The sequence below is a fragment of the Bactrocera latifrons genome, unplaced genomic scaffold (assembly GCF_001853355.1).
Source record: "Bactrocera latifrons isolate USDA-ARS-PBARC rearing strain unplaced genomic scaffold, ASM185335v1 scaffold_88, whole genome shotgun sequence".
NCBI classification, from domain to species: Eukaryota; Metazoa; Arthropoda; class Insecta; order Diptera; family Tephritidae; genus Bactrocera; species Bactrocera latifrons.
In genome coordinates, this window is record NW_017537578.1 from 1265894 (window position 1) to 1289565 (window position 23672).

The 23672-nt window shown below is 36.9% G+C and overlaps 1 protein-coding gene across 1 annotated transcript in view; it reads left to right on the top strand.

The window, feature by feature from the left end:
- The window catches only part of LOC108977354 (hemicentin-1-like), a gene marked incomplete at its 3' end in the record, with an annotated part of 131538 nt that extends 111896 nt beyond the window's left edge, over nucleotides 1-19642 (top strand). The window contains 4 exon segments of the mRNA XM_018946974.1: nucleotides 6065-6203; nucleotides 14866-15014; nucleotides 17180-17330; nucleotides 19440-19642. Of these exon segments, the coding sequence (XP_018802519.1) occupies nucleotides 6065-6203; nucleotides 14866-15014; nucleotides 17180-17330; nucleotides 19440-19642 (642 nt within the window).
- Nucleotides 19643-23672: the final 4030 nt, after the last annotated feature.

A 23672-nucleotide genomic window follows, 5' to 3' on the forward strand; every position in this document is an offset into this window, starting at 1 on the left:
ATTTCCTCTGAATTTCAATTATACATACATATATCTCAGACATTGGCTGATATTTGCGGAAAAATTCTACTAAAGCAATGGGGTCCACATATTTGCTTTCGCTGAATTTAGCTGTTGCAGCTTTAGTGTATTTAGAGCTTTAGATATTTATAGATTTTTTTAAACATATCTCGCACTCCCATATAGTGCCACTTTAGCTACTGCGAGATCTTCCGCATATTCGATTGTTTTCACTTTTTTTACTACCACATTCCGCAAGTTAACCTACAAGTATTTAAAAATCGGTACTGATTATCTGCGGTCTAATGAAACTATGGTTTCCTTCTTTTGAAAAATAGATACGGGTTTCAAAAACAAAGTTTGACACGTTCAGATCGGCTTCAGGGTTGTTGCTAGGAGGCTAATAAGATAAAACTAACAAACGGAGATAGTTATGCTGAGAACTCTTTTGAGATTATATGAAGCCAGTCTGGTTGGTTTCTACGAATGCTCACTACGAATTGGCTCAAATCGACACTCACTAAAGTTAAGTTTGCATTTGTTGACTTTGCTAATTATTTTCGTGTGAAATAGGCATCTGTAGGCAATAGTTAAATTTTCCCCATTTTTATTCTATGATTGGAAGTTTTGAGTAAGCTGCATTGGCTTTATTCAGTTTTACGTAATTTCTCGCTACATTAGAATTGAAAAAACGTAAAAAAAAATCATAAAACTAAYTTTTTCATAATTAAACTTTCTAAGCCCCCTCCGTGCATATGAAATTTAGGATTAATTATCACTTGAAAAAAGATAATCACCATCACTTGAAATTGCAAATGTCTGCCGACCCCCTAAAAAAATATAATAAAAGTCATTAAAATTAGTGTTGTCATTGCCTGCTAATAATGGTTGGGGGGGAAACGGAAATATTTATATTCGAGTTGAGCACTTCTCCTACAACACGCGCAACTACATAGCATATGCTTTCAACAAGAATGCGCGSAAAACATTTCATCTTTACGGGCGCGTGTGTCGAGCCACCATATGCAGCGACACGTAAGTTTTATGTCGCTAACTCAGCTGCTGCGCGTTCTCCGAGGTAACATTAAAACCGCTATTTACCCAAATTAACCATTTAACATTAAAATCACATGCAATCAGCATTTTTGTTATGCAAACAAGAGACTGAAGATGTGAAACAACTTTTTATCTTGCCTTCCACCACCACCATCACCAGTTTCACTGAAGGGGATGCGCACGGTAGCAAGCGCTACAATGGGACACCTTGCCGTATGAGTAATTTTACGTGTGCAATTTTTTCAACCTTTTTCTTTGTGTGTCTTAAAAAAAATTATGTTGGCTGGCAGGCATGTGGGGGCATGTAGTTGTGTATGAGCGTGTATTAAAATTTTTGCATGTGCGCGCTTGTCTTTGCATGCAAGCGCTTCGCTTTGTATGTGCACGCGCCTGTGTGTGTTTGTGTGTGTGTGTGGTGTCTTGGTTGCTTTTCTAGCTTCGCAAATGGGAAAATTAAATTCATTTCGTGTTGTCGGAAAATGGAAAGTAATGACAAAACGCAAAACTGTTGCTGAGTGGCATATGAAGTGAAGCGCAAGTAACGGTTGGTCGCTGCTTAGCAGCGGAAGCAGCAAAGACGAAGGCCAACGCAGCGACGAAAGCCCAGCGCGGCTTAATCGAAGCGTGCATATGGAACGACTGCGGGTCACACAGTGCGCAGAGCGATTGTGCGCTTATGTGTGCTTATRTATATATGTATGYATGCATGTGTGCGTGTGTTCATTTTAAATTGCGCGGGTGCTATGCGCCGCCCAAAAAATTGTCAGCGCAGAATAGGCGTTCTTGCAACAAATACTGAATTCCAGTGAAGCACAGCAGCAGCAACAACAACAATGATTAGAATAAGCATAACTAGCGTTAGGAGTAGCTCGCGAAATGTTGACAAGACAATTTCATTTTCATTCTCCTTTCAAGTATGATTTTCTTATGCGCATCTTTATTTTCATTTTCATTTTTATTTGTAATTTTTTATTTCATTTTCCATTTTCTGTGTGCGCATTCCTTTATTCATTTTGTCATTTGGTTAACGAAAATGTTTCCCTAATGAAAAACGACATTAATTGGGGCGTGTTTGCATGTTTTCGGCCGCAGCCGGAGTCGGAGCCGAAGACAAAGCGCGCATTCATGGTGAAGTGACAAAGGCGCTTGGCGGGGGAGTGCGCTAAGAATAGATGCTGCTGCTTTCTTAAAATATATATATACATATATATGTGCAGATGGGATGTGTGCTTGTGACAGTTGCCATATTTTTGTTTCTCACAATTACAAATTGCTTGGCTCGCAGCTAAATGGCCGGCTTTTGAACTCAGCCCTAGTCATACACACACACACACATTCGTAAATACTTACAAATATTTTATTGCATACATATATACTCGCCTGCTTACCCAAAAAGCTGCTAACCTCACAATCTGCATCAATGATTGTCCAAAAGCATTTATAAGGCTTAACCGCCAAGCAACAACAATGTTGTTGAGACAGCTAAGAAGCTCAGCGACGGCGTCTTGCCTGCCATAACTGTTAATTTCATATTCATTAGCGTTCGGTTTTTGACTKCTCGGCTCGCACCACTGCATTTGACTTTAATTAAGCCAACTTATATTGGATGTTTGTGTGGCGTTGTATTCTGTGCTCCTTCGGCACCTTGGCGTGCGCATTAACGGTACAAGAATTTTTGCGGCAACAGCATCAGCATGCATTAGCTGCAAATCCAAGTTGCTCTGCCGTTCTTATGATAATTTCCCTGAAAGTCAAAGCCAATCTTCAATTAACTTGCTACACGCACTCACACACACCCACACACAGGTGTGTATATTTTTATGTCGCACGCGCTCGGTGTCACTGAGTTAGCTAATCTTTAGCAGCACACCGGCTTAAATTTTACACAAATAAAGACATCGCCTGTTTATTTCATAATTTCAGGAAATTGCATAGATGTGTGTGTGAGTGTTTTTAACGGCACGTGTTGTAAGTTCCCACCATTATACAGAGTGTATTGTATGGCTCTCAGTAATATTGTGTGTGTGGCAAAAAAAGTGTCTTAATGTAAAAAAATAATTAAAATGTGAGTTCAGTAGTTTTTATTGTTAAAAAGCGCACAGAGTGCTTAGGAAATACAAATAAATGCTTTGAAATTACAATGRAAAATGAAGTATTATAATGTAATACCGTTGATCTTAGCTTGAAATGTGTAAGATTTGTATCTCRTATTAAAAATCCAATTGAAAAGTWAAATAATTCTAATTTCTGTAACGAMAATGGCAATCAGAGCAAAGTATAAAAGCTCCAACTGTAATCGCATGATTTAGAGATTGTGTAAATTTGCGCAGAGAAACTCMTTCACTATTATTATTGTACTGCTATTGTATTAGTGTCTCCAATGGTGCTATCATTAACAGTCTGGAAGCAGTCGGGATAGAACCCGCCACTGTAACATGAATAAAAGCAGAGTTAAASGAAGCCAGATTGCTCGGACTCCTCACTCCTCAGTAGTGGTGTACTGTCGTCTCTCCTGTGGTCACATATAACTAATGCGCCTCTGAGACAATTTGAAAGAGGAACACCCAAATTGATAAAGCTATAGTGGAGATGAACAAGTTTCTAGATACAGTTAGTCGCGTAATGAATAGTGCTGCAAAAGCCACATACCAATGGGCATATGGGCTAATCCAGAAGCAATACATGCCAGTAAGACGATAGGGCACTCATTATAAGGTGATACAAAATCCCGTCAAGTTAWCTAATAAAGATCATACCAAATAACTGGAAGTAATTTTGGGCAGTAAAGTGACATGAAAACTTAATATGGAGGAGAAGGTAAAAAAGGCCAGTAGTGCTCTCTAAGCATCTAAGAATTTGCTGAGGTCAACMTCGACTCCATCACCTGTTCTTATGCATTGGTRTTACACAGCGGTAGTCAAACCAATCTTAATTTACGGTGCTTTGGGTAATAGACCGCCACCAATATTGGCGCCGATTGGTGAATCTTTCACAAGAGCATTCAGACATAGCTCGATAGGCAGTAGATAAAATTGCTAAATGGTTATACACATACTGGGTTGCACCGCTTGCCAAAATGCCATCCGCTTGACTACCCACCCAGTTCAAGAAATACACAAATCGTTGAAAGCGATGGCTAAGGAAATTTCCGAAAACCTTGACAGATAGGTCAGAGTGAGCTGAGATGCCWTAGGGCCATGAAAAATGTCCAAAATTATTTAAAAGGGGCCGGAGGAAGCGCACTTTCTACTCACACGGTCTCGAAAAGACTGCAGGRCAGTTATTGGCCTAGTCACAGGTCTGTTAAGGGCATCACATACGAGCCGGAGGGACATTAAGAATGGCACATGTAGAAAGTACAAGAAAGTAGGCATGAGGAAGACGCGGGAATACCTGCTCTGCTTATGTCCTGCCTTATCCAGAACTCGGCTAAGTTATAAAGAATAACAAGTATCTTTTAAACTTCAGAAAAAGCGACGACCTCCATCTGGCATTACGAAAGACCTTTAGTGGACCTGTGAAACTTTGTTACTTATTCTTTAAAAATTTAGTATAATACCACATCTCTTTTCGTTATACTAATTTTAAAATAAATTTTAACTTTAAAAACCTTAAGTTTCGTCATGCAACTCATAACTACCACCTAGGTTACTTGTGAGTTACATCTTTAGCCTGCCAGTTGGCAATCTGCTTAGACTCATTTCTGTTTACTAGACAACATTCTTATTCATCGCGTTTCATTTTTACTTTTAATGGAATATTTTATTGAGAATGGCTAGAATGATCCGAGTTAGGTCAAATTATTAACATTTTGCTCGATAAATTTTTGCTATTTTGAAAGTATTTACGTAGTGCTGAGTTTGTATGCCTATAGCTCGCCTGCAGAAACTTTCTGGTCATTTTGGTACTTCCGTTATTTTCTGTATTTCCAGCATCAAAAACTTTAAGCTGCATTCAGTCAGGGTCATATTTGAGTACTAGTAGAGGCGTGTACTATATTTAATTGCTAATTAATATGGGACAATAAAATACTGATTAATAATCCCCGAGAAGGAAGATTTCAAAGCCGGCTACTMACAAAAATGCACACTCAAAGAAGGAAGTCAACTTCATCGCAAAACTGTCAATTCATAAAAAGTGACAACCCCAACATCGTTTCGCTGTCAATTCGCGTTTGATGCGCCATTTAATAAATGTTATGCCGTAAAGTATATTAAAAGTTTCATTAAAATTTTGTACGGAACACATGTTGACAAAAGCCCCCCGAGTGTTTGCGCAAACGAATGCAGATAARTGCGAGCAATAAGAACTATGGCAACATGCTGAGCGATGGGAGAGCGCCAAGCTTTTGATGACAAGGAGAAAAAATATGGCAAAATGAAAATATGACTAAGCTGAAAAAATAAAAATAAATATGATAAAAGAATTATTCAATAAAACCGGTAAAATTTTTTTATTGAAAGCGCCACGAATAGAACTTAAATCGGATGATGCTTAATTGAGTAGGAAATTAAATAAAAGACGGCCTCCCGGTTGACAGGAGACAGTGGAGCCTTTGAGCGTTTTTATCGCCGCACGWATCGGCGGAAGTATTAGCAATAAGGCCTTGCGGTTACACAGCCGTCCGATTGGCGGCTTTCATGTTTAATGAGGCCCAAATTTGTAACCCCACCTCCCTTCGTTTCCACCGCGATTTCATTGCTTTTTTAAGCGCTTTCCTTACCGCTTTATGGGTTAAATAAAAGAAAACCGTTTGTCGGCAATTTTCTCGCTGATTGTGCCATACATACCTACATTCATAAAAAAATTTACCGTAATTGAAGGAAATTGTGCGCGAATCCGAGTTTCATTTGCGGTAAAATGATTATTGTAGGTAGCCATATTTAAGCTTTCACCTTTGTTCGTGTGCATGTTTTTTTCTTTTTGAATTCATTTCGTTTTTATACTTCTCATTATCGATTTCGTTTGATTATAACGGTTCAACATTTCACTTTCTTTCCCATTACAGGGCATGCGTATGTCCGGCGAGAGCACCGAGATACTACATCTGACGCAGTTGGCGCGCGAGAGTGCTGGAGCTTACGCTTGCGGCGCGGCTAATACGGAAGGAGAGACGCGTAGCTCCAGCTTGACGCTGAAAGTGCAATGTGAGTTATACGTACTGACATATGTATTAAAACATATATGTATTTTTATTATYTTACTTTGGTTCAGTGTATCAAAGATTTGTTTCTGCCGTTCCTGYCTTTTAAATATTTATTTTGGACCTTTGCTTGGATCACGCACTATATGTATTATGAAACACTATCAGAATATGTAATCCAAGGATTTAAGTTCAAGCATATCACTGTAAATCAAGAAAAGCTATTATTTACCACCCAGTTCATTGCTTATATAATCTTAAATATAAAATATGGGCTTTAGCGCTGCTAAAAGAATTGACGTCAAACTTTAAACGCTTTAAATCGTTAATAAAAGGTCTAAGTGAAGTTTGAATCCATAGAAACATTAATTTAAACTGTAGTAAATATTCTGCGCTCCAATTTAACCACCGAAATATGTATGGTATGTAAGCCTATTGGAGATACTTAAAATTTACTTAAGCATTCAATTGATTTTATTCACAATTTCCGATAAAACTAAACGACAAAGCAAAAAAAAAAAAATCTCAAATCCTTTACAAATTTTGCCGTAGAGTCGCCTTCGAAACGTATCAATTTCGGATTAGGCCGCAAATCCATTCAAGCTCCCAATACATACGCATTTCTKTTGCTTGCCTTTCAGCGATGCTTAACCTCCTTGTGGCTCCACCCAACCAGCCGGAGCTCTGTTTTAGCCGTCGCACTTTATGTTAAGCCGCAATGAAATGCGAAGTTCTTCGATCCACTTTGAAATTTATGCAAAAGTTACAAAAACAAACTGAACACACGCACACACCGAGCCGTGTACATTGGCTTCGACTGAAGATGCTAAAGCAAGCAGCAGCAATGTTTCGTCAGGAACAAAAGATGTGGCAGCGGYGTGGAAGTGGTGGCGTTAGCGAATCTCAGTTTATCAATTCAAATGGAAATTTCACGTTTTGACAGAAACATTGATATGCAGATTTGTTGTGCCACAATTCACAGGGCATAAACGATACCCAGCTGCCACAGCTGCACAGATTTACTGCTGAGGTCACATAAGTTAAAAGTATAGGCTCGCAGAGATAATTTATTAGTTTGCTGAGTTTCGATACTTTTTTGTAAGGCAATGGATAGGAAATAAACCAACGATGTGTTTTTTGTTGATTTTTGGGATATCAGTTTTCTACTTAGAAACAATTAGCAGCGAAGAGTGGGTTTCACGACTGATTTACCTTTTCTTATGATAAATTTCTAGCATAGAGAAATTGGTAGTTCTCCAATTYGAGATCTACACTGACCCTCTGTTTTGCATTGGAGTAGTTTCAATCCTTATTTTTTCCCATTTCCGGAACATGTTTTGATATTAGAAAAAATTTGTTTGGACTGTTTTGGTCAAAACAGTTTTTGAATCTTCTCGTTATGTTGGGTTAGCTGAAATAACCGTTCCTAAAACGGGGATCGCTCTTGGGCATAGCTTACAACAATGGTCTGTTGTGGCACCTATAATTCGTAAAAAATTTTTGTAAAAATTTTAGAAATAGTTTACGTACTCGCCAACAGTATTATTAGCTAACGGTGACAGTAAAAATTTTCAATTCAGAACTAAAAAGTAGAGTGGCTTAGTAAATTGTAACCGCCTATTAAGGGCTAATGAGCCTCATGAGAAATTGTTTTCTGGAAAAACACGATATTTATTAAACTTTTTTTGTTTTTTTTTTGTTTGATGTGGTTCGAAATTGAGGTCCAATTGATGTTAAGATTTCAGGTATCGCTATCGCTTTTAAAACAAAACCTAACCTATTTGCTCTGACTTTAAAAATTTAACAGTTTCTTCTAAGGAGGGAAAAAACTACTTTCCAAAGTTAAATATCTCCTTTTGTTTACATAAGCTGCAAAAGTTGTCCTTTGGTTTGCAGAAACTTCTATCCTYTTCTTCTTTATAGCTTTGTAGAAAGCTTTTTCTTATTTATTACTTGAAATTTAATAGTGGAGCATTATTAAACCGAAAGAAGAAGAGTACATAGCAGATTGTTTCATGAAAATTCACGCTTTCTCTGTTTCTGTTGCTTCGCTGAGGAATTTCGTGGATACTTGGAAACAATCGAAACGCAAATATGAAACCTGGCTCAAAATTTCAATATATTTCCAAGCAGTCGGTAATTATTTTCTTTATATGTACTTATTTTTAAAAGCAAAAAATACAAACAGAGCATTTCCAATCTTTGCTCCCTCGGCCGCACATACACAAACGCATTAACATAACATCGCGTGGCGTGGCATGTGCGCTCGCTTGTGTGTGGATAACTGGGATTTGGCCCGTTGACAACATTTGATCTCCCTACGCGAACGCACTTTCGGCTCGATTTGACTGCCGACAGCTTTATTCCCGCAACATTATTCAGCAACAACAAAAAGAAGTGGTATAATATATACTTACGTAACAGCATATTTGCATTGAGTAGCGTCTATATGGCGGTTGGCATATGGTGTATTGGACTTTTATGCGTTTCGTCGTCTCCCCTTTGTTTTTACAGCAAATCCTCTTGTGATCACGCCTGTGGAGTGGGTTAAATTATTCGCAGTGTTTCAATAAATATTGACTGGGGATACCCAAGCGCGCGGCATAAGCACATATTATTTGCGCATGTGTCTGCATTTTGTGTGCATGTGTGAGTGCGCGGGTTTAAAGTCGTCATTGGGCGTGAGCGTCTGTGAGGCTTTTACAAATCCACGCATTTGACAATTGTCAAGGGAACTTGCATGCGACTTCAACGCGACTTTATGTTTCAAAATGAGACAAAATAAAGCAAAAAAAAAAATAAATAAATAAACGGTAAATGGAAATCGTAAAAATAAATGGAAAATATGAATATGTATAATTTAAGAAAAATATTAGATATGGTACTTTATTTAAGTAATTTAAAAAAATTCAAGTRCCTTAAACTATTCCTCCATTTGTCTAAAGCACTTTTTTGCCAATTTTTGAATAATTTTTCAAAGTTTTAATGTTTTTGAGCATCCGGCTATCATAGAAGAAATACCGATTTTAGCGAGCTTTTTTTAATTGTACGCTAAAATTAATTTATTATTAACTTTTTTATTCACCGCACTAAATCTCACACCACACTTTAGATGCCTCTGAATCCACACCTCTGAAATAGATTTCAGTTTGTTCACGAATGGCTGATAACCACCGTGTCAGCATTGGATTTACAATTTTTTCTCTACTCATTATCATTCCTCCTGGCCYCAGTTATCAATTTAGTTGAGATAAGGCTCGCTCGGTTTCCTTGTCCACTCTCAAACGACTTTCGTAAATACTTGTACTTGTGTAGTACAGGTAACTAGTCGGAGAGTAAGCATTTGCATCGGTTTTGCATTCAGGTGGCTCGTTCCATCAGGTTTCGATTTTCTTAACCATGCTTCTGTACAGACCATCGTATAGGCAATGCATGGGTTTCCAATGTTGATTACGTTTACGGATGTTTGCCATACACCATTCTTGCCAATCTTGGCCACCGCTCCGTTACCTCCGATGCTTTCATAACCTGTCACCCAGAAGAAATGAAATTGCTTGCTTCTGGTCACACTTTCAAATGCTGCCCTGYTTTCCAAKATAATTTTGTGTGATATGTGAKACRWGGTTACTGCCTTGWTTGCTACTTGGATGTCGATTTTTAATCTGGAATTGCCTGCAAGTGCATCAGCAGCCAGCTCTGCGGCTTTCGAAATCTGCCTCTTAAATTCAMTAGAAATCAGGTACTATTTAGTCTTCATTTCACGTATGGTTAGAAAACTGTGAACTATATTTCTTTARCAAGAGCTAGTACTTACCACATGCAAAATAAATCATCCGAAAAGTCGATTAAATTATAAATAGCACTACCCTTCCACAAATTTTTGGGCTTTGTTATACTATAAATATATTTTAATTTGGATTCTCACAAATTTATACACAACGTCTATTATAACAAGAAATACGCAACCCTTCTCGCTGGTGTATATATAAACATCACAATCACAACAAAGCAGCGATTTGCAGTTGCCCCACATCAACACTAATCCATCTCAGAAGAGTTGAAAGGTTCGACAAATGTTTGTCAAGTCCCCAGCCTCTCATAAAAAATACAAATGAGCGAACACAACACACACACACAAAGAAATCCAGCGCCGMATGAAATTGAAAAATATTTATTATTTGCAAAAAAAATTACACATATGAATAAACTGAAACGCAAGTTAAAGTTATGTAGTGCTGAGCCATCCTCCACCCATCGCCGCTGTGAATGCAGCTCAGGTTCCCAGCAGAGCGCTCAATGCCGCCACCACCGACGACGCATAGGCGATTAACATATGCAAAAGCCAGTGTCTTCACTGCCTTCAGTTCAATGGCAGCACATTTGAATACGARTCCGAATTTGAATTGGAATTGGAATTTGAATAGTGATGAGTGAATAGCGGATAGTGTATTCCAGCCCCTGGCGAATCATCTCATAAAACTTCTGCCGCTGCAGTGGCGCGTTGCCGTCCGTCCGTACGAGTAATTTCAGTGCGCCACCACAACGAGCCTTAGATTTGGCCGCGGCCTCGTTCTCGCCCACACTACACGCGGCGCGCTGTGTAAACCAAGAATGTCATGAATAATTAATGAAAATTCAAACAAGGCGCAGCATTAGAAATAATAAAAATGATGCGTTAGTCAAATGGAAAACAAGCAAACAAAAAAAAATAATAAAGAATCACAACAACGCAAGAAACCGCAAAACAAAAGTGAGGCCTTGACAACGGGCGGTGGAGAGACAATAGGCACACATACAGAATTCTGTGACGCGTGCTAAAAAATACTGTTGAATCGTGGCAAAGAAGCAGCAATGAAACAAAGAAACGGCGAAGAAAATAGAGAAGTAAACAACAGCAGGAACAACGTCTTATTCGATGTCATTTGATAATGTCATTGATAATTTTATGCTTTATTTCCACCCACAACTTTTCTCGGTTTTCTCTTTGCCTGTTTTAGGTAAATTTGTTGACATTATTTCGGCTTTTTGCCATTAGTTATCGTTTTTTCTGCTTCTTTTTTTTATTTTTTTATTGTTGGTTTAATTCAGTACATCTTTGGGCTTTGTTTTGAGCGTGTAGTTACATATTTTACCCAGCAAGCGCGACTTATATGACTCAGTAAATACGTACTCTTCTGAATATAAACTTAAATGTATTTTACTTCGAGACTATTAGCTCAGAATTAGTTATTACAAGCGTTGATTGAAATGATTTMTTTAGGTATTAGGTCTTYAGTAATWCATGTAAGTAAACSTTGCCTACATTTGGGCTTTTCTTAGCAAAGTCATGTACCTTTTTTCTGCAGCTATTTTTTTACTTAAATATTCAAGGCTTTTTGATTATATACAATTTAAAATGAAATTTTCACTGATGTAGACATTCCACTTTAGCCATTTATTTTTCGATCGAATTCTATTTTCTTTGCTTTCCCATATTTATGCTTTTTACAGTAAAATATATTTTCACAAACCTTCTATAGTAATAAAAAAAACTTCCTGCTTAGTAATAAAGCCAAGAAAGCTGAGACTAGAGACAACATTTTTCGTTTCAAAATGAAAAAAACAAAAAACATTGCCTACCTTTAGGCACACTTGAGCTAAGACGAAAACCTCATATGTGCAAATTATTTAGAAAACTACAAAAATATACATTTTTTAAACTTTATCAATAGATTTTCTAAAATAATATCATATTCCTTAATTATGGCAYACAACCTTCCCAAGTTGCTATCTAGAAATCGATTAATTTTAACTAAGATCTCACTTAGCTCACTTTACCCAGATACAAACTAGTAATGTATGTTATTTCAGTCAATATTGCACTTTTAATTTCTCGTATTTTCACATATTTAACACTCAAAGATATTCGAGACTTTAGCCAAGCAGTATCCTTAACTGGGTTTTGATATTGTCAGTGCGCTCGTTAAGTTATAACTGCTGACAGCAAAACATGTTAATTTATCTTAGAAACTCGGTACCCAAAAACTCAGAATTCTGTTATTTTTGGCTCTCCTATACGATTGCAAATTAAATGTGAACTCGAGTGTGTTTTGCCAGAATATAGCATACAGATTTGTTTCCCCGAAATCCTCATAGATTTATTATCTTAATCACCATATAAATAATAAATACATTTCAATAAGCGATTACGATTGAACATGAGCGTGTGTACTTGTGTGTATATGTATGTRCTATATGTWGCTTCAATGCTTTATAGAGGCACACTACGTCCTCTTTAACTGCGAAACTTGAAAAGGGTTCACAGATACTCAGAAATGCATTTACCCTGCGGCTAAGTGCTAGTAAATGACTTCCGCAATGAGATGCAGGCGGCCGTTTCTTGCGTGCATTCCATGTGTGTATGTGAGTATGTATACTTATATATATGTAAATACGAGTATATATATATAAACTTTCATATAAACTTAACAGTGGAGGCTGTGGAAATTGCTCCAATYCGTGAGGTCTAAACTACTGCTAGTGCTAGTTACAATATCGCTGTCCCCTCTACTAGAGTTKATATATMTATTTATATATATGCATGTATAAATTGTTCATAATAACGGTAACGTTATAATATATGTTTGCCGCTATGCGCTTAAAACTAAGAGAGCAAAGATTTAACAGTTGAGTGCAGGCATAGGTAGATATGTATGGCACGTAACTTGTTTGCTTTATGGGCGTAGGGAGGAAACTTTTCATTAAGTAATCCGTTATTATTTTTACGAATTTGTACTAAACATATTATAGCATTACCAAGAGAAAAATTATGCGTAAATACATACAAATATTTGTCAAAATCATAAAAATAATAATTGAAAATAATTAACGAAAAATAAAACAAATAATATTGTATTAAATCTACGCTGAGAAGATTTCTAATTATTTGGCAGTAAGATGTCTTACTTCAATTTTTGTATACTTAGTGGTCAGAGAGCGGTGTCTACTTCAAGACCAAATACTAATATTTAATGATATAAGATCGCAAAGTTTCTTTTGCAGAAGCTTACATAGCACATTTTTAATTACCGCTATGAGAAGAATCTGGCGTCATTAAATTGCTTTTTTTACGTTGGAAAATGCATTTAAGTAGAATACTACTCTAGAAAGTATGTACCAGTAACTATAGCGACCTCAGTTGTAAATCGGTTCATTGAAATAAGCATTGCATACATTTGGGCGTTATGAACAAAAATGGCTAAGTCGCATACCGATAAATATTACAGAACTATTGAACAAAACTATTGGGTAAAGAATTTTGAAACAAAAATAATAATAGCAGTGGGAAAAAACTAAGGAAAAAGCTAGATGCCGGCGATCTGAAGCCAAGAACCGGAAGGGAGTGAAATTGCAAATTAATTATGAATGTTTTTTCCGGATTTACATTTATTATTTCGAGAATAATTCCGATTCACACCTGCAAAAATTATATGAATCTAAACAAAATAAACTAAAATAAAATCCATGTTAAATGGCTCTTGGTAGCTTTAGAAGCATAAAATATTTTTCAAATGTATATTAAGTGCTTTCAACGAAAACAAGTAAGGAAGGGATAAGTTCGGGTAAAATGAAAATTTTATACTCTAGCAASTTGCAAAGATCAAAGACCGAGAAATTCCTTCAAGTAATCTTGAAACAACAAGCATTTAAAGTTTTCTTCCCGTAAACTGCAGTTCGTTAGAGAATTTTAGAAAGCCCCAAGCAGGTACACCGGGGCGTATGAGCAATGTGGACTTTAAAAGGCACAGGTATCAATTATCAATTTATCATCAGCAGAATTTCAATCGTGTCCAACTTTTAAGGCATTATTTTTATGAAAAAAAAATCAGGCCTTTTTTGTAGAGTGCTAACTTTCGTATAAGAATATGCAATTTTGAAAATTGTAAGTTTAGTTTTAAGTTACAAAGTTTTAATATAAAAAATCTCGTGTTAAATTTATGGAGAAAATAATATTATTTARGTACGATTTAAATAGAAAATAATAAATACACAAAATACATAATTTTTTAAAGTAAAAACTGAAACTAGAGAGGCATCTGTATAAAACCGAACAACTTGAGATATAACGAGCGCCCTAATGTAGTTGTGAACCAAAAAGTATCGTTTAAATGCAGAAACTATATAGAAATAGCTTCATGCGAAAGTAAATGTGTTCAGCAGCTTAGCTCATTCGCTTGAAAATGCAGACACGCACATAAACATATAGATGTATATGCGTGTATGTGTGTGCAAGGAAAACAACCACAACACCGAACTGAACCATGTTAATTACTCGCCTTGAGGCACTCGAAGAAAACCAAACACAACTTGATTGCATATACACCTAAATACATATATACCAATGAGTAGAGCGCCATATTATATTATATGTGTATGTGCTGCCAGCAACCGCAAGTCGACAACCGCAATGTYAGCCGTAYAGCGGATGCAACAACGCTGCGCCGATGCGCCGCTGCTGATGCTTCTTCTTCGCATGCTGGGCGCCACAAGCAACGGTCTAGTTTCCATTTAGTTGTGCATTTTTGTTGTTGTTGTGTTTCTTTTTTACGTTCATTTTGCTCCTTCTTTTTTGAAATGCACGAAAAATCAAAGACATTTACATAAATCGTTTTCCTCTTCAATTGCAGACTCGCCCAGATGTCGACCGGGCACCGAGCAAACGTCAATCGGCGCGCTAAACATGCACTCGGTGCAGGTAAAATGCGAAGTGGATGCGGATCCGCCAGACTCGGTGAAATTCAGTTGGACCTACAACAACACAAGAAATGTGTCGCCGGTTAGTATGATGTTGATTTCATTTCAGTTGTTTGTAAGTGTGTGTGTGTGTCACATAAAGTAGACATGTTTCACTAAGTGGATAAATTTTGTTTCCAATCAATTATTGATATTTACCGCTGGTATGAAATGGGGAGGGGGAGGTATTTATGTTTCTTTCTATAACTGTTTAGCAGTGGTTAAAAATGTCGAAAGATGATTCTGGTACTTGAGAGGGTTATATATAATTGCAAGTCAGGAAAATGCGTTTTTGGTGATTTTGATTTTTTTGACAAGCATGTTATTTAATAAATATAAATAACTATTTTGGTTTCCCTTGACCCTGTAGCCGAACTCCAAGATTACAGACGGGAGATAGTCTTTGGTCGAGGGAAATATTTTTCTGCGAACTATTTTTAAGTATTACTTCAACTATATATTAATATATATGTATATTTAAATATTTTATTATTCTACAATATTTTATTATTAACTTCCTGTTTCATTCCCAAATCAAGTTTAAATACTTCTTCTACTGGATAAATTTGTTGGAATAAATGTTATATATACATATATAATTTTCCATGTTTTATTATACTACAATATTTTTTTTTATCCTATTTTCCTTCCCAAACCAAAATTTTTTTTTTACTACTTACATATTAGATACGCGCTTTAATTTATATATTTTGGACTAAAGGTTTTGTATATATTGAAAATGTTGCAAATTGTTGTTAGTTTAAAACATTATGCTATTTATCTATGATTATCTTAAAAACCACAGATTTTTTATAGAACTAGTTACCAACTAGTTAATTTAGGGTCAGTTGATTTTTTCGCAAATGTCTAAAAACTGCCAAAATATTAAATTAGGCTAGGACCTCTTAAAAAAAGTTTTATTTTTTTCAATATATTGGTTCAACACACTAAACTAAACTCATTTGACGCCTTCGTGCTTTCCCTGCATTTTATTCCAAATGCAAAATCGCGTAGTTGGGCCGCACGTGCCAACCATGACTACTAAAAATAACTTATTTCACTTTTCTTTAAAAATACAAACACAAGTAAATAAATAAAAATGAAAGTAACTCAATTCCTTGTGGATTAAGCCACAAGTCTTGAAATATATATATAATATATACGTTTTTCTTATTTATAGCTTTCACGCACGTTTTAACCTTCCATTTTCCTTATTATCTGTTGTCAGCGCTGCCACAGTTAGTTAAACATTCGCTGTTCATATAAGTAAATAGACTTTCGCTGAAGAACTCCATTTATGCTTGCAACTTACACCTGCGTGTCTTCAACAAATCCCCGAGCGCAACACCTTCGGGACTCAATTACACTGTTGTGTTTGCAACTTTGACGCCAGCACTGCTTTAGTCACGCCCACTCTCGTTGCATGCACGCGCATATTTACATGCTCTCGAGAATGCTAAATAAAAGTGCGACTCTTTCTCTTTCCATTTTATTTGAGTCTGGCTTACTTCAAAGCCAGCCACCGCAAGCGTCGCCATTTCTACTTTCCCAACTGTCCGCTACCGTGGTCACTTGCTGGCATCGGTGCAGCATGCAACACTGCACTTAGTCTATATACATGTTAATATATAGGTATGTACTAAGGTATTCAATTTCAGTCCGCCGAAGTGAAAGAGTGGGGACAACTCAACGACACACGAGACAGTCGGCAGCGTACGTGACTACAGGAAAATCTAATAAACTTGTGCGACTATAAATTATTTATTCCTTCCTGTGCACAATCCAAACACACACACATATTCATGCACCCAAACCCCTCAGCTCTTCGTAATTGTGTGGGTGCTATCAGCACTACTGCAGCTGCCGTGTCTACTTCTACTTCTACTTCCTTCTGTTTGTGGGCGTTTCTGACTGATTCTCTTTTATGTTGCTTCGTGTGGCAACACTTGTGCGCGCCGAGTTTGCCAGATATTTCATGCTAAATCCACAAGTGCTTATATTTAGAACGACACACTCGCATTCATATTTATGGAAAATAAATATTTATTTTAATAACTCCATTCACACAAGGATGAAAACTTAAATCTGTGCGCTTTGAGGCGCATATGAGAATTCTACCAACGTRCAYGCACACATACACATACACATATATACATATAAACATGAAGCCGCATTTCTAAAAATATTCCTTTGCTCTCTACTTTGCAGGTGCTCAATTCGAGAATCACTTCGAATGGATTGGTCAGCACCGTTACGTATCTGCCGCAGACCGACTCGGAGCTGATAACGCTCGCCTGCTGGGCCAGCAACTCGGTGGGACGCCAGACCATCCCCTGCCTGGTGCATATACTGCCAGCAAGTAAGTGTGAAATTGAATCGAATTGAAGTGAAGTGAAAATGTAATCGGTTGAGAATTCTACAAAAATGTCTACGGCAATCAAAACCAAACTGCTTATTAAGCTCTCAAGGCAATTTGGCTCGTAAATGTTAATGTTTAAATGTCGGTCAGCTGGGTGCGACACACTAGCTTTACGATTGAGTGGGCGGCTGTTTGAGGTCCCGAGGTTGTCTCGGCGGCTGAAAAGGACATTTAAGTTGAAACCAACACAATTTGATAGTTGGCATTTCATGAGTTTATCTCTAGAAATTATTTTTTTACTTTTCGGCTTTAATGCTTTCATTGCCGAATTGCAATTTCGGCCACACAATGGCATAATAACAATAACAACAAGTTGTTGCATTAGAGTATTTGTTGAATGGCACATTGCTGTGGCGAGTGCGCTTGCAACAAGCAGTTCAAATTCTTGGTGAATTTCAATGCAAACGTTGCTTCACACACACGCACACATCTGAAATGAGTTTGCACACATACTTATGCATATGTCTGCCCTTACCGGTTTTCTCTAAAATATTGAGTAGCAGTTTGTAGGAAAGCAATTAGTGTCATGAAATTATWCGAARAATTTTTCAAAACCGATAATTATATAAATTTTTAAGTATTTTTTCAAAGTTGCAAATGAAAAGAAGAGAAAAATGCGAGAGAGAGAAAGGGAAAGACAAGAGAAGAGAGAAAAAAAAGAGAGTTGGTTCAAAACTTATTTTTAATCCTGAATCTTCTGTCCGATGTTCTCTACCTACTCAAGTTTCAGGGTTTCATTTCACTTTTCTTTTAGAGATTTGTTGAAAATTGTTTGTATAATATACACCCAGATCTCTATAGACTGCGCTTGAGACAGCTTATTGGACATAACTTTGGAGAACTGGACAAATTTTGAGCTTTCCGAAAGGCTCAAAACAACGCATCGATACTCGGTGGTCCTTTGATCTATACCTATAAGTTTTGGTACGTCAAAGGATCGAGGTTTCTACTATGCAAGTACAGTCCTTAACCTGTACTAATTCTTCTTTTAAACAAAAATATTACACAAGATTTGGATTTAGATAGCCATCTCTCCGTAGCCTCAATGATTCATTCGTAGATAATGGAGCTGATATATGATACTCAGACTTGGTCTAGAAAATTTTGAAGTTGCCTAATGAAATCACTTTCTTACACTTTTTGAAGCTTTTAGAAATTCTAGTTATCTTACGTTTCAAACTTACCGGAAACTGTGGTCTGATGCATAACCATTAATCAAATGATTGTGATAATACGAAAAGTGAACATAGAAAGCGGACCTCTAAAGTTAATTCCGACAGTTTGGACTCCGTTTTTTACAGCGCGTAAAATACTACAACACTAGCTTAATTTAATAAGTTGGTTCAAAAACGCATCTCATTTAGATAGCTAGAAACGGCGGTTCATTAGTACTATCGAAATAAATATTGATCAAAATGACTCTCAAAAATCAAAAAAAGCGTTCTGAAACTGCAAAAAATTTCTATTATATAACTGTTCCAACCTCAGTCTTGCAAAATTTGAACAACGGAAGACAAAGTCCTTGCTGCCAATGAGGACTGACAAAGCTTGACTATTTCTGAGCATAAACTGAGCGAGCTCAACGCTAGTATTGACGCTCTGCTAACGGTGTGAATTGTAGCATTGCCATACAAAAAGTAGTAAATTTTATAAATACGTTAGTATAGTTTGAAAACAGCTGTACATTACTTCAAATACAACCCGGTGGCTTCAAAAGCACAAAAATCCGTCCTCCGAGTTCTTTTTATCCGCTTATCTTTTCGAAAGACGAGTATCTTTTGCTGAAATTTTTTTGTATATATTTCAACATTTTACTAAGATAATTGATCAAATTTCCCTACAGGGACCCTCACTCTTACTTACGCACCGTTAATATAGTTGCTTGTGCACTGTCAACACATAGATAACCACAAATTTAATCAGTTTGGTATTGTTGTTGTTTACACCCAAATATACATATATGTACATATATATACGAATTGATGACTTCGATATGCTATCGAAGTGTTTGTAATTAATTATTTTTCCACACCCACGCCTTTCTTACAGATCCACCGGAGGCGCCAAAGGCTTGCGAACTGCGCAACGACACCGTTTTGGAAGTAGTCTGTGTAGCCGGCAACGACGGTGGTCTCACGCAATATTTCCTGCTTGAAGTAATTGGCGGCGATCCACTTTATGCCAACGATGCGGGGCGCAGCTTCGCCGATGCAAATGTGGGCGACAATGAGCTCTCCACCATGAATGATCAGGTACCTTACATATRTACATATGTGCTTATGCTTCACTATATATTTGGCTATTTGTATTTACTTGGCGATGAGTGTTGATGCACATACTTGTATGATTCAGTGCAAATGAAGGCAAATATTGGAAATTATTATCAATTTCAATAGCTCTGTAGACAAGCTGCACACTGATATGAAGAGCTGTATTCACTTTGCGCAGTTGCTTGTTTGGGTGCAGTATGTATGTGGATTGCTATTGATGGTATTGTCATTGTGTGTGGATTGGAATGTATTAATAGAAACTTAGATTTGAGTGGTCAATGGATGAAGAGGAGCAGCAAATAGCTTATAGTAATGCTGGACTTTCGTCTTTAGTGATGATGGTAATGATGGCCGTTAGGAAGACAGCGTCTTTTAAAAAGTGTTTGAGTATACACGAAGACAATGTGATGGTGACGTCATCTACTTGAAGTAAGCTTTAAAGACAAATCAACAAAGTGGTTTAAATTAAAGAGTGATCCACATGCAATGTAACCAGAAGAGTTTACGGCTGAAGCAGTAAATAAAAAATTAGAGGAAGTCTATTTACTTATAAAGTTCATATTTTTAGTGGAATTACTTTTTTTAAATTTTACTACAAAAACTTAAGGAACGCACTTTGACCTACCATCTAACGACAGCTTCAACAAAAGTCTGCAGATATAAGCGAAAATTTTTGAAAAAATATTCAACAGTAGGCTTTTGATTATTGAGAAATCGAGATACCGCAGAGTTTTACCACTATCAAATCAACTAATATTCATTTCATTTATGGCCCCTATGACTGCTTAAAATGTCGTTTTACAAAAACACAAAACAAAAAAAAAAAACAAAAAAAAGAGCCTTTATTATTCAAATTTCACAAGTTGACTTTAAAATCGTTCTTAATATATTTTTCTATTTTGAACATGGTATAATATGTCTTTAACATCCAGAGAGAAACGATGTAGAGATTATAAATGATTTGCATGTAGAGTTGAGACGATTTAACCAATTTTTGAGATATAGAACTGAAAATATTCACACCTTCTTGGTTCCTCAAAAAGGTAGTTTTTTTGTTGTCAGAATTGTTGATATCGGACCACTATAGGTTACAGCTGCCGTAAAAACTCAGTAATCAAAATTAAGCTCATATTTGACAAGTTATCTACACAAAATTTTGCGTAAATTATCCCACAAGATAATGGTACAACTTTCAAACCAATATATAAAAGCGTGGTGCCACCGAAATACAAAATTTTTTGCTAAAGCAACATCTGGGTAAGCCTGTTTGGTCATGTCAAACGTCTCTGTCGCAGATTTACCGAATTTCACACAGATTTTAATCGCTTATCTCTGCTCTAACGAACGCTGCATTTTCCTCTTGCACCACACACAGAAACACGTCGCGCGAAAATGTTTGTCCTGACTCACCAGGTGCTCGGAGACAACTGACCAGCCGCGCTTGTTGCGGACAAATCCAGTTCGTTCGTTCGTTCAGATCGGAGATCTATAACGCATTTAACGAAGTTTTCCCTTAGTTCTCCTTTAACTTTTTACACACATAAAAAATATTGTTTTGCAAAATCAATCACTTAAAAATCGTGCCTGAAAAACGACCTTCTTTTCAACCTTCAATATTAGATTACACTAAACATGAAAGCAAAATTTCGATAAATCCTTTTCGCCCCTCTCTGTTGAGCAATAAATTCGACATGAATTGATCGAACTTAAGAAGAAAACGAACAACCTTAGAGAAAACGTATAGCAATCGTAAGGAAATATTTCACAGGTTTGAGAAGATGGCGTCTGCAATAACTGTAATAAAGATTTTCTTTAAATAAAGTAATTAAGTTCACAGTTAAATCATCACAATGGCAAAATCTGTACAAAAATGTTTAAAGCGCCCAGGTGCTCTTTAAAGTTATGTGGCAAGAAATTCACACCACCAAAGCAAATATACGAGCAAGTGCCCCTTTTTTCATTCGATTTTTCCAACATACTACGTACTCCTGCAATTATGCAACAACCATGCCCACTTTCACGGCATACAAAGGCTACTGGTTGCTCATACGCCCCAGCCGCCCAATGCGTTCCTTTCAACTTTCAACTAAAACTCTAATTTTTCAGCAAGAAAACATAATAATAATCGCATAAACATTTCATCATTCAATTTAATTCAATTATTTGCTTTCATTTATATAATAAATATACCCGATGTTTGCACATATGTATGCTTGTGTGAATTGCGCACATGAGTGAGTTTGCCAACAATTATGACTATCCGCCTGCCAATTCAAATTAAAAACAACTTTGTAACTCACACGGTCAATTATTGCTCAAACGGACTCGCTTGACTTTATCCAGCAGCACGCGTGCCATATGCAACAAACACACACACACACGTACACGTATGCATGTATGGCGTGTTTGTAGTTGAGTGGTTTGGGCATTAGTCAGGGTCAGGGTCGGAAAGTGCTCATTGGCCAACATTCAACTAAAGTTATATATAAGTATATAAATAACGGTTTATCTGCGCATACATGTGTTCATAGCTGTATATATATTTAGTACGAAGCAATACATAATGCAATGCCTAAAGTGCCACATTCCAGCGCCTGACCCTTACTGAAAACAACAACAATAATAACAGAGCAATAGACAACAACAACAACAACAAGATGATCTAAACTAGCAGGCAATAGCCATAACGTTATCATGCTGCTCAACATTACGTAACTATTATTAGTTTCATAGTTTTGCTTCCACTCGAACAGCGAAGAAACAATAAAGCTTTAAATAAGCCAAACAAAAGCTTTGCATGAAGAACGGATGGGCAATTGGTTCGACATTCGACACAAGCAAGTGCCGAGTATTTAAGGCCGAGCGAGTAAAGGATGCGCGCTCACAAGCTCCAGCCGACCATACAGCCCTGCGCATTCGAACACACAGCGCTGTATAAGCTTGTGTATGTGCCTATATATATATATTTATGTGCGTGTGTGTGTGCACGTGGGCAAAGAAAGCGCTTCAATGATTGCCAGTTACAAAAGGGACACACAATAAATTACTTCCACTAACTTGAGTGGGAATTTGTGCGTAACCATTTAAAGAGACCGAACTGCTGCTGTTGCTGCAATCGCTGTCCCGTTGCCACTGCCGGCTCAGCGCTCTCCGCATCAGCCACGCACTCGCCACTCGAACAATCAACAAATCTATCTACAAAAGCGGCAAACACAAATTGCAACATAACAAGTGCGCACAAAAAAAGGCAGACATTGAAGAAGAAGAAGCAGAAGAAGTARAAGAAGAAGAATTGTGTGCGGGAAGCAGAGGCTTCTAGTGAAGATGCAAACAGCGCAGCGTAGATAAAGCAAGGAAAAGTAACTGTAATACTCATAAAAGCAGGCAGCGCAGTCAATGGCTGGCTAGACAAGAATCAACAATAAAGACCATGGCTAAGAACTTCCAAAGAGGTTTCAAACTTTTATTAAGGAAACATGCTGACTACATAAATGCACTCAGCAGTAAATATAAATATATAATATATATACGTACAAACAAATATGTATGTATATTCGGTTATGAGTGTTGTGCGGTGTCATGGCAACCCTTTAGGGAAATATAATCAATTACTTCGCTCTAACTGCTATACATTGCACCCAGAGCGAGACAATATTCCGAAAAAATATATACAGATATGGAGTAAAAGAAATACATATGTACTATATCACCAGCCAAGCTACACACAGGTCAACTTCACAGAAAGTTTGTGGATCTAAAAATGAAGATTCTGTCGACTAAACATTTCGAAACATTGAACTATATACTAACTGATCAGATTGGTGGGGGTTTGCCTAGTAAATCGACTACTGATCAACCTTTTCGATTCATGCGAATGGATCTGAAAATAGTTCAACCCATGAGGTCCGACTGACTTGTTAAAATGATTGAATGATGAAACGATTACAAGTATAACAAGAAAAAACGTTAAGCTAAATACCCTTCACAGAGGCATTTCTGTTAGTAACTATGT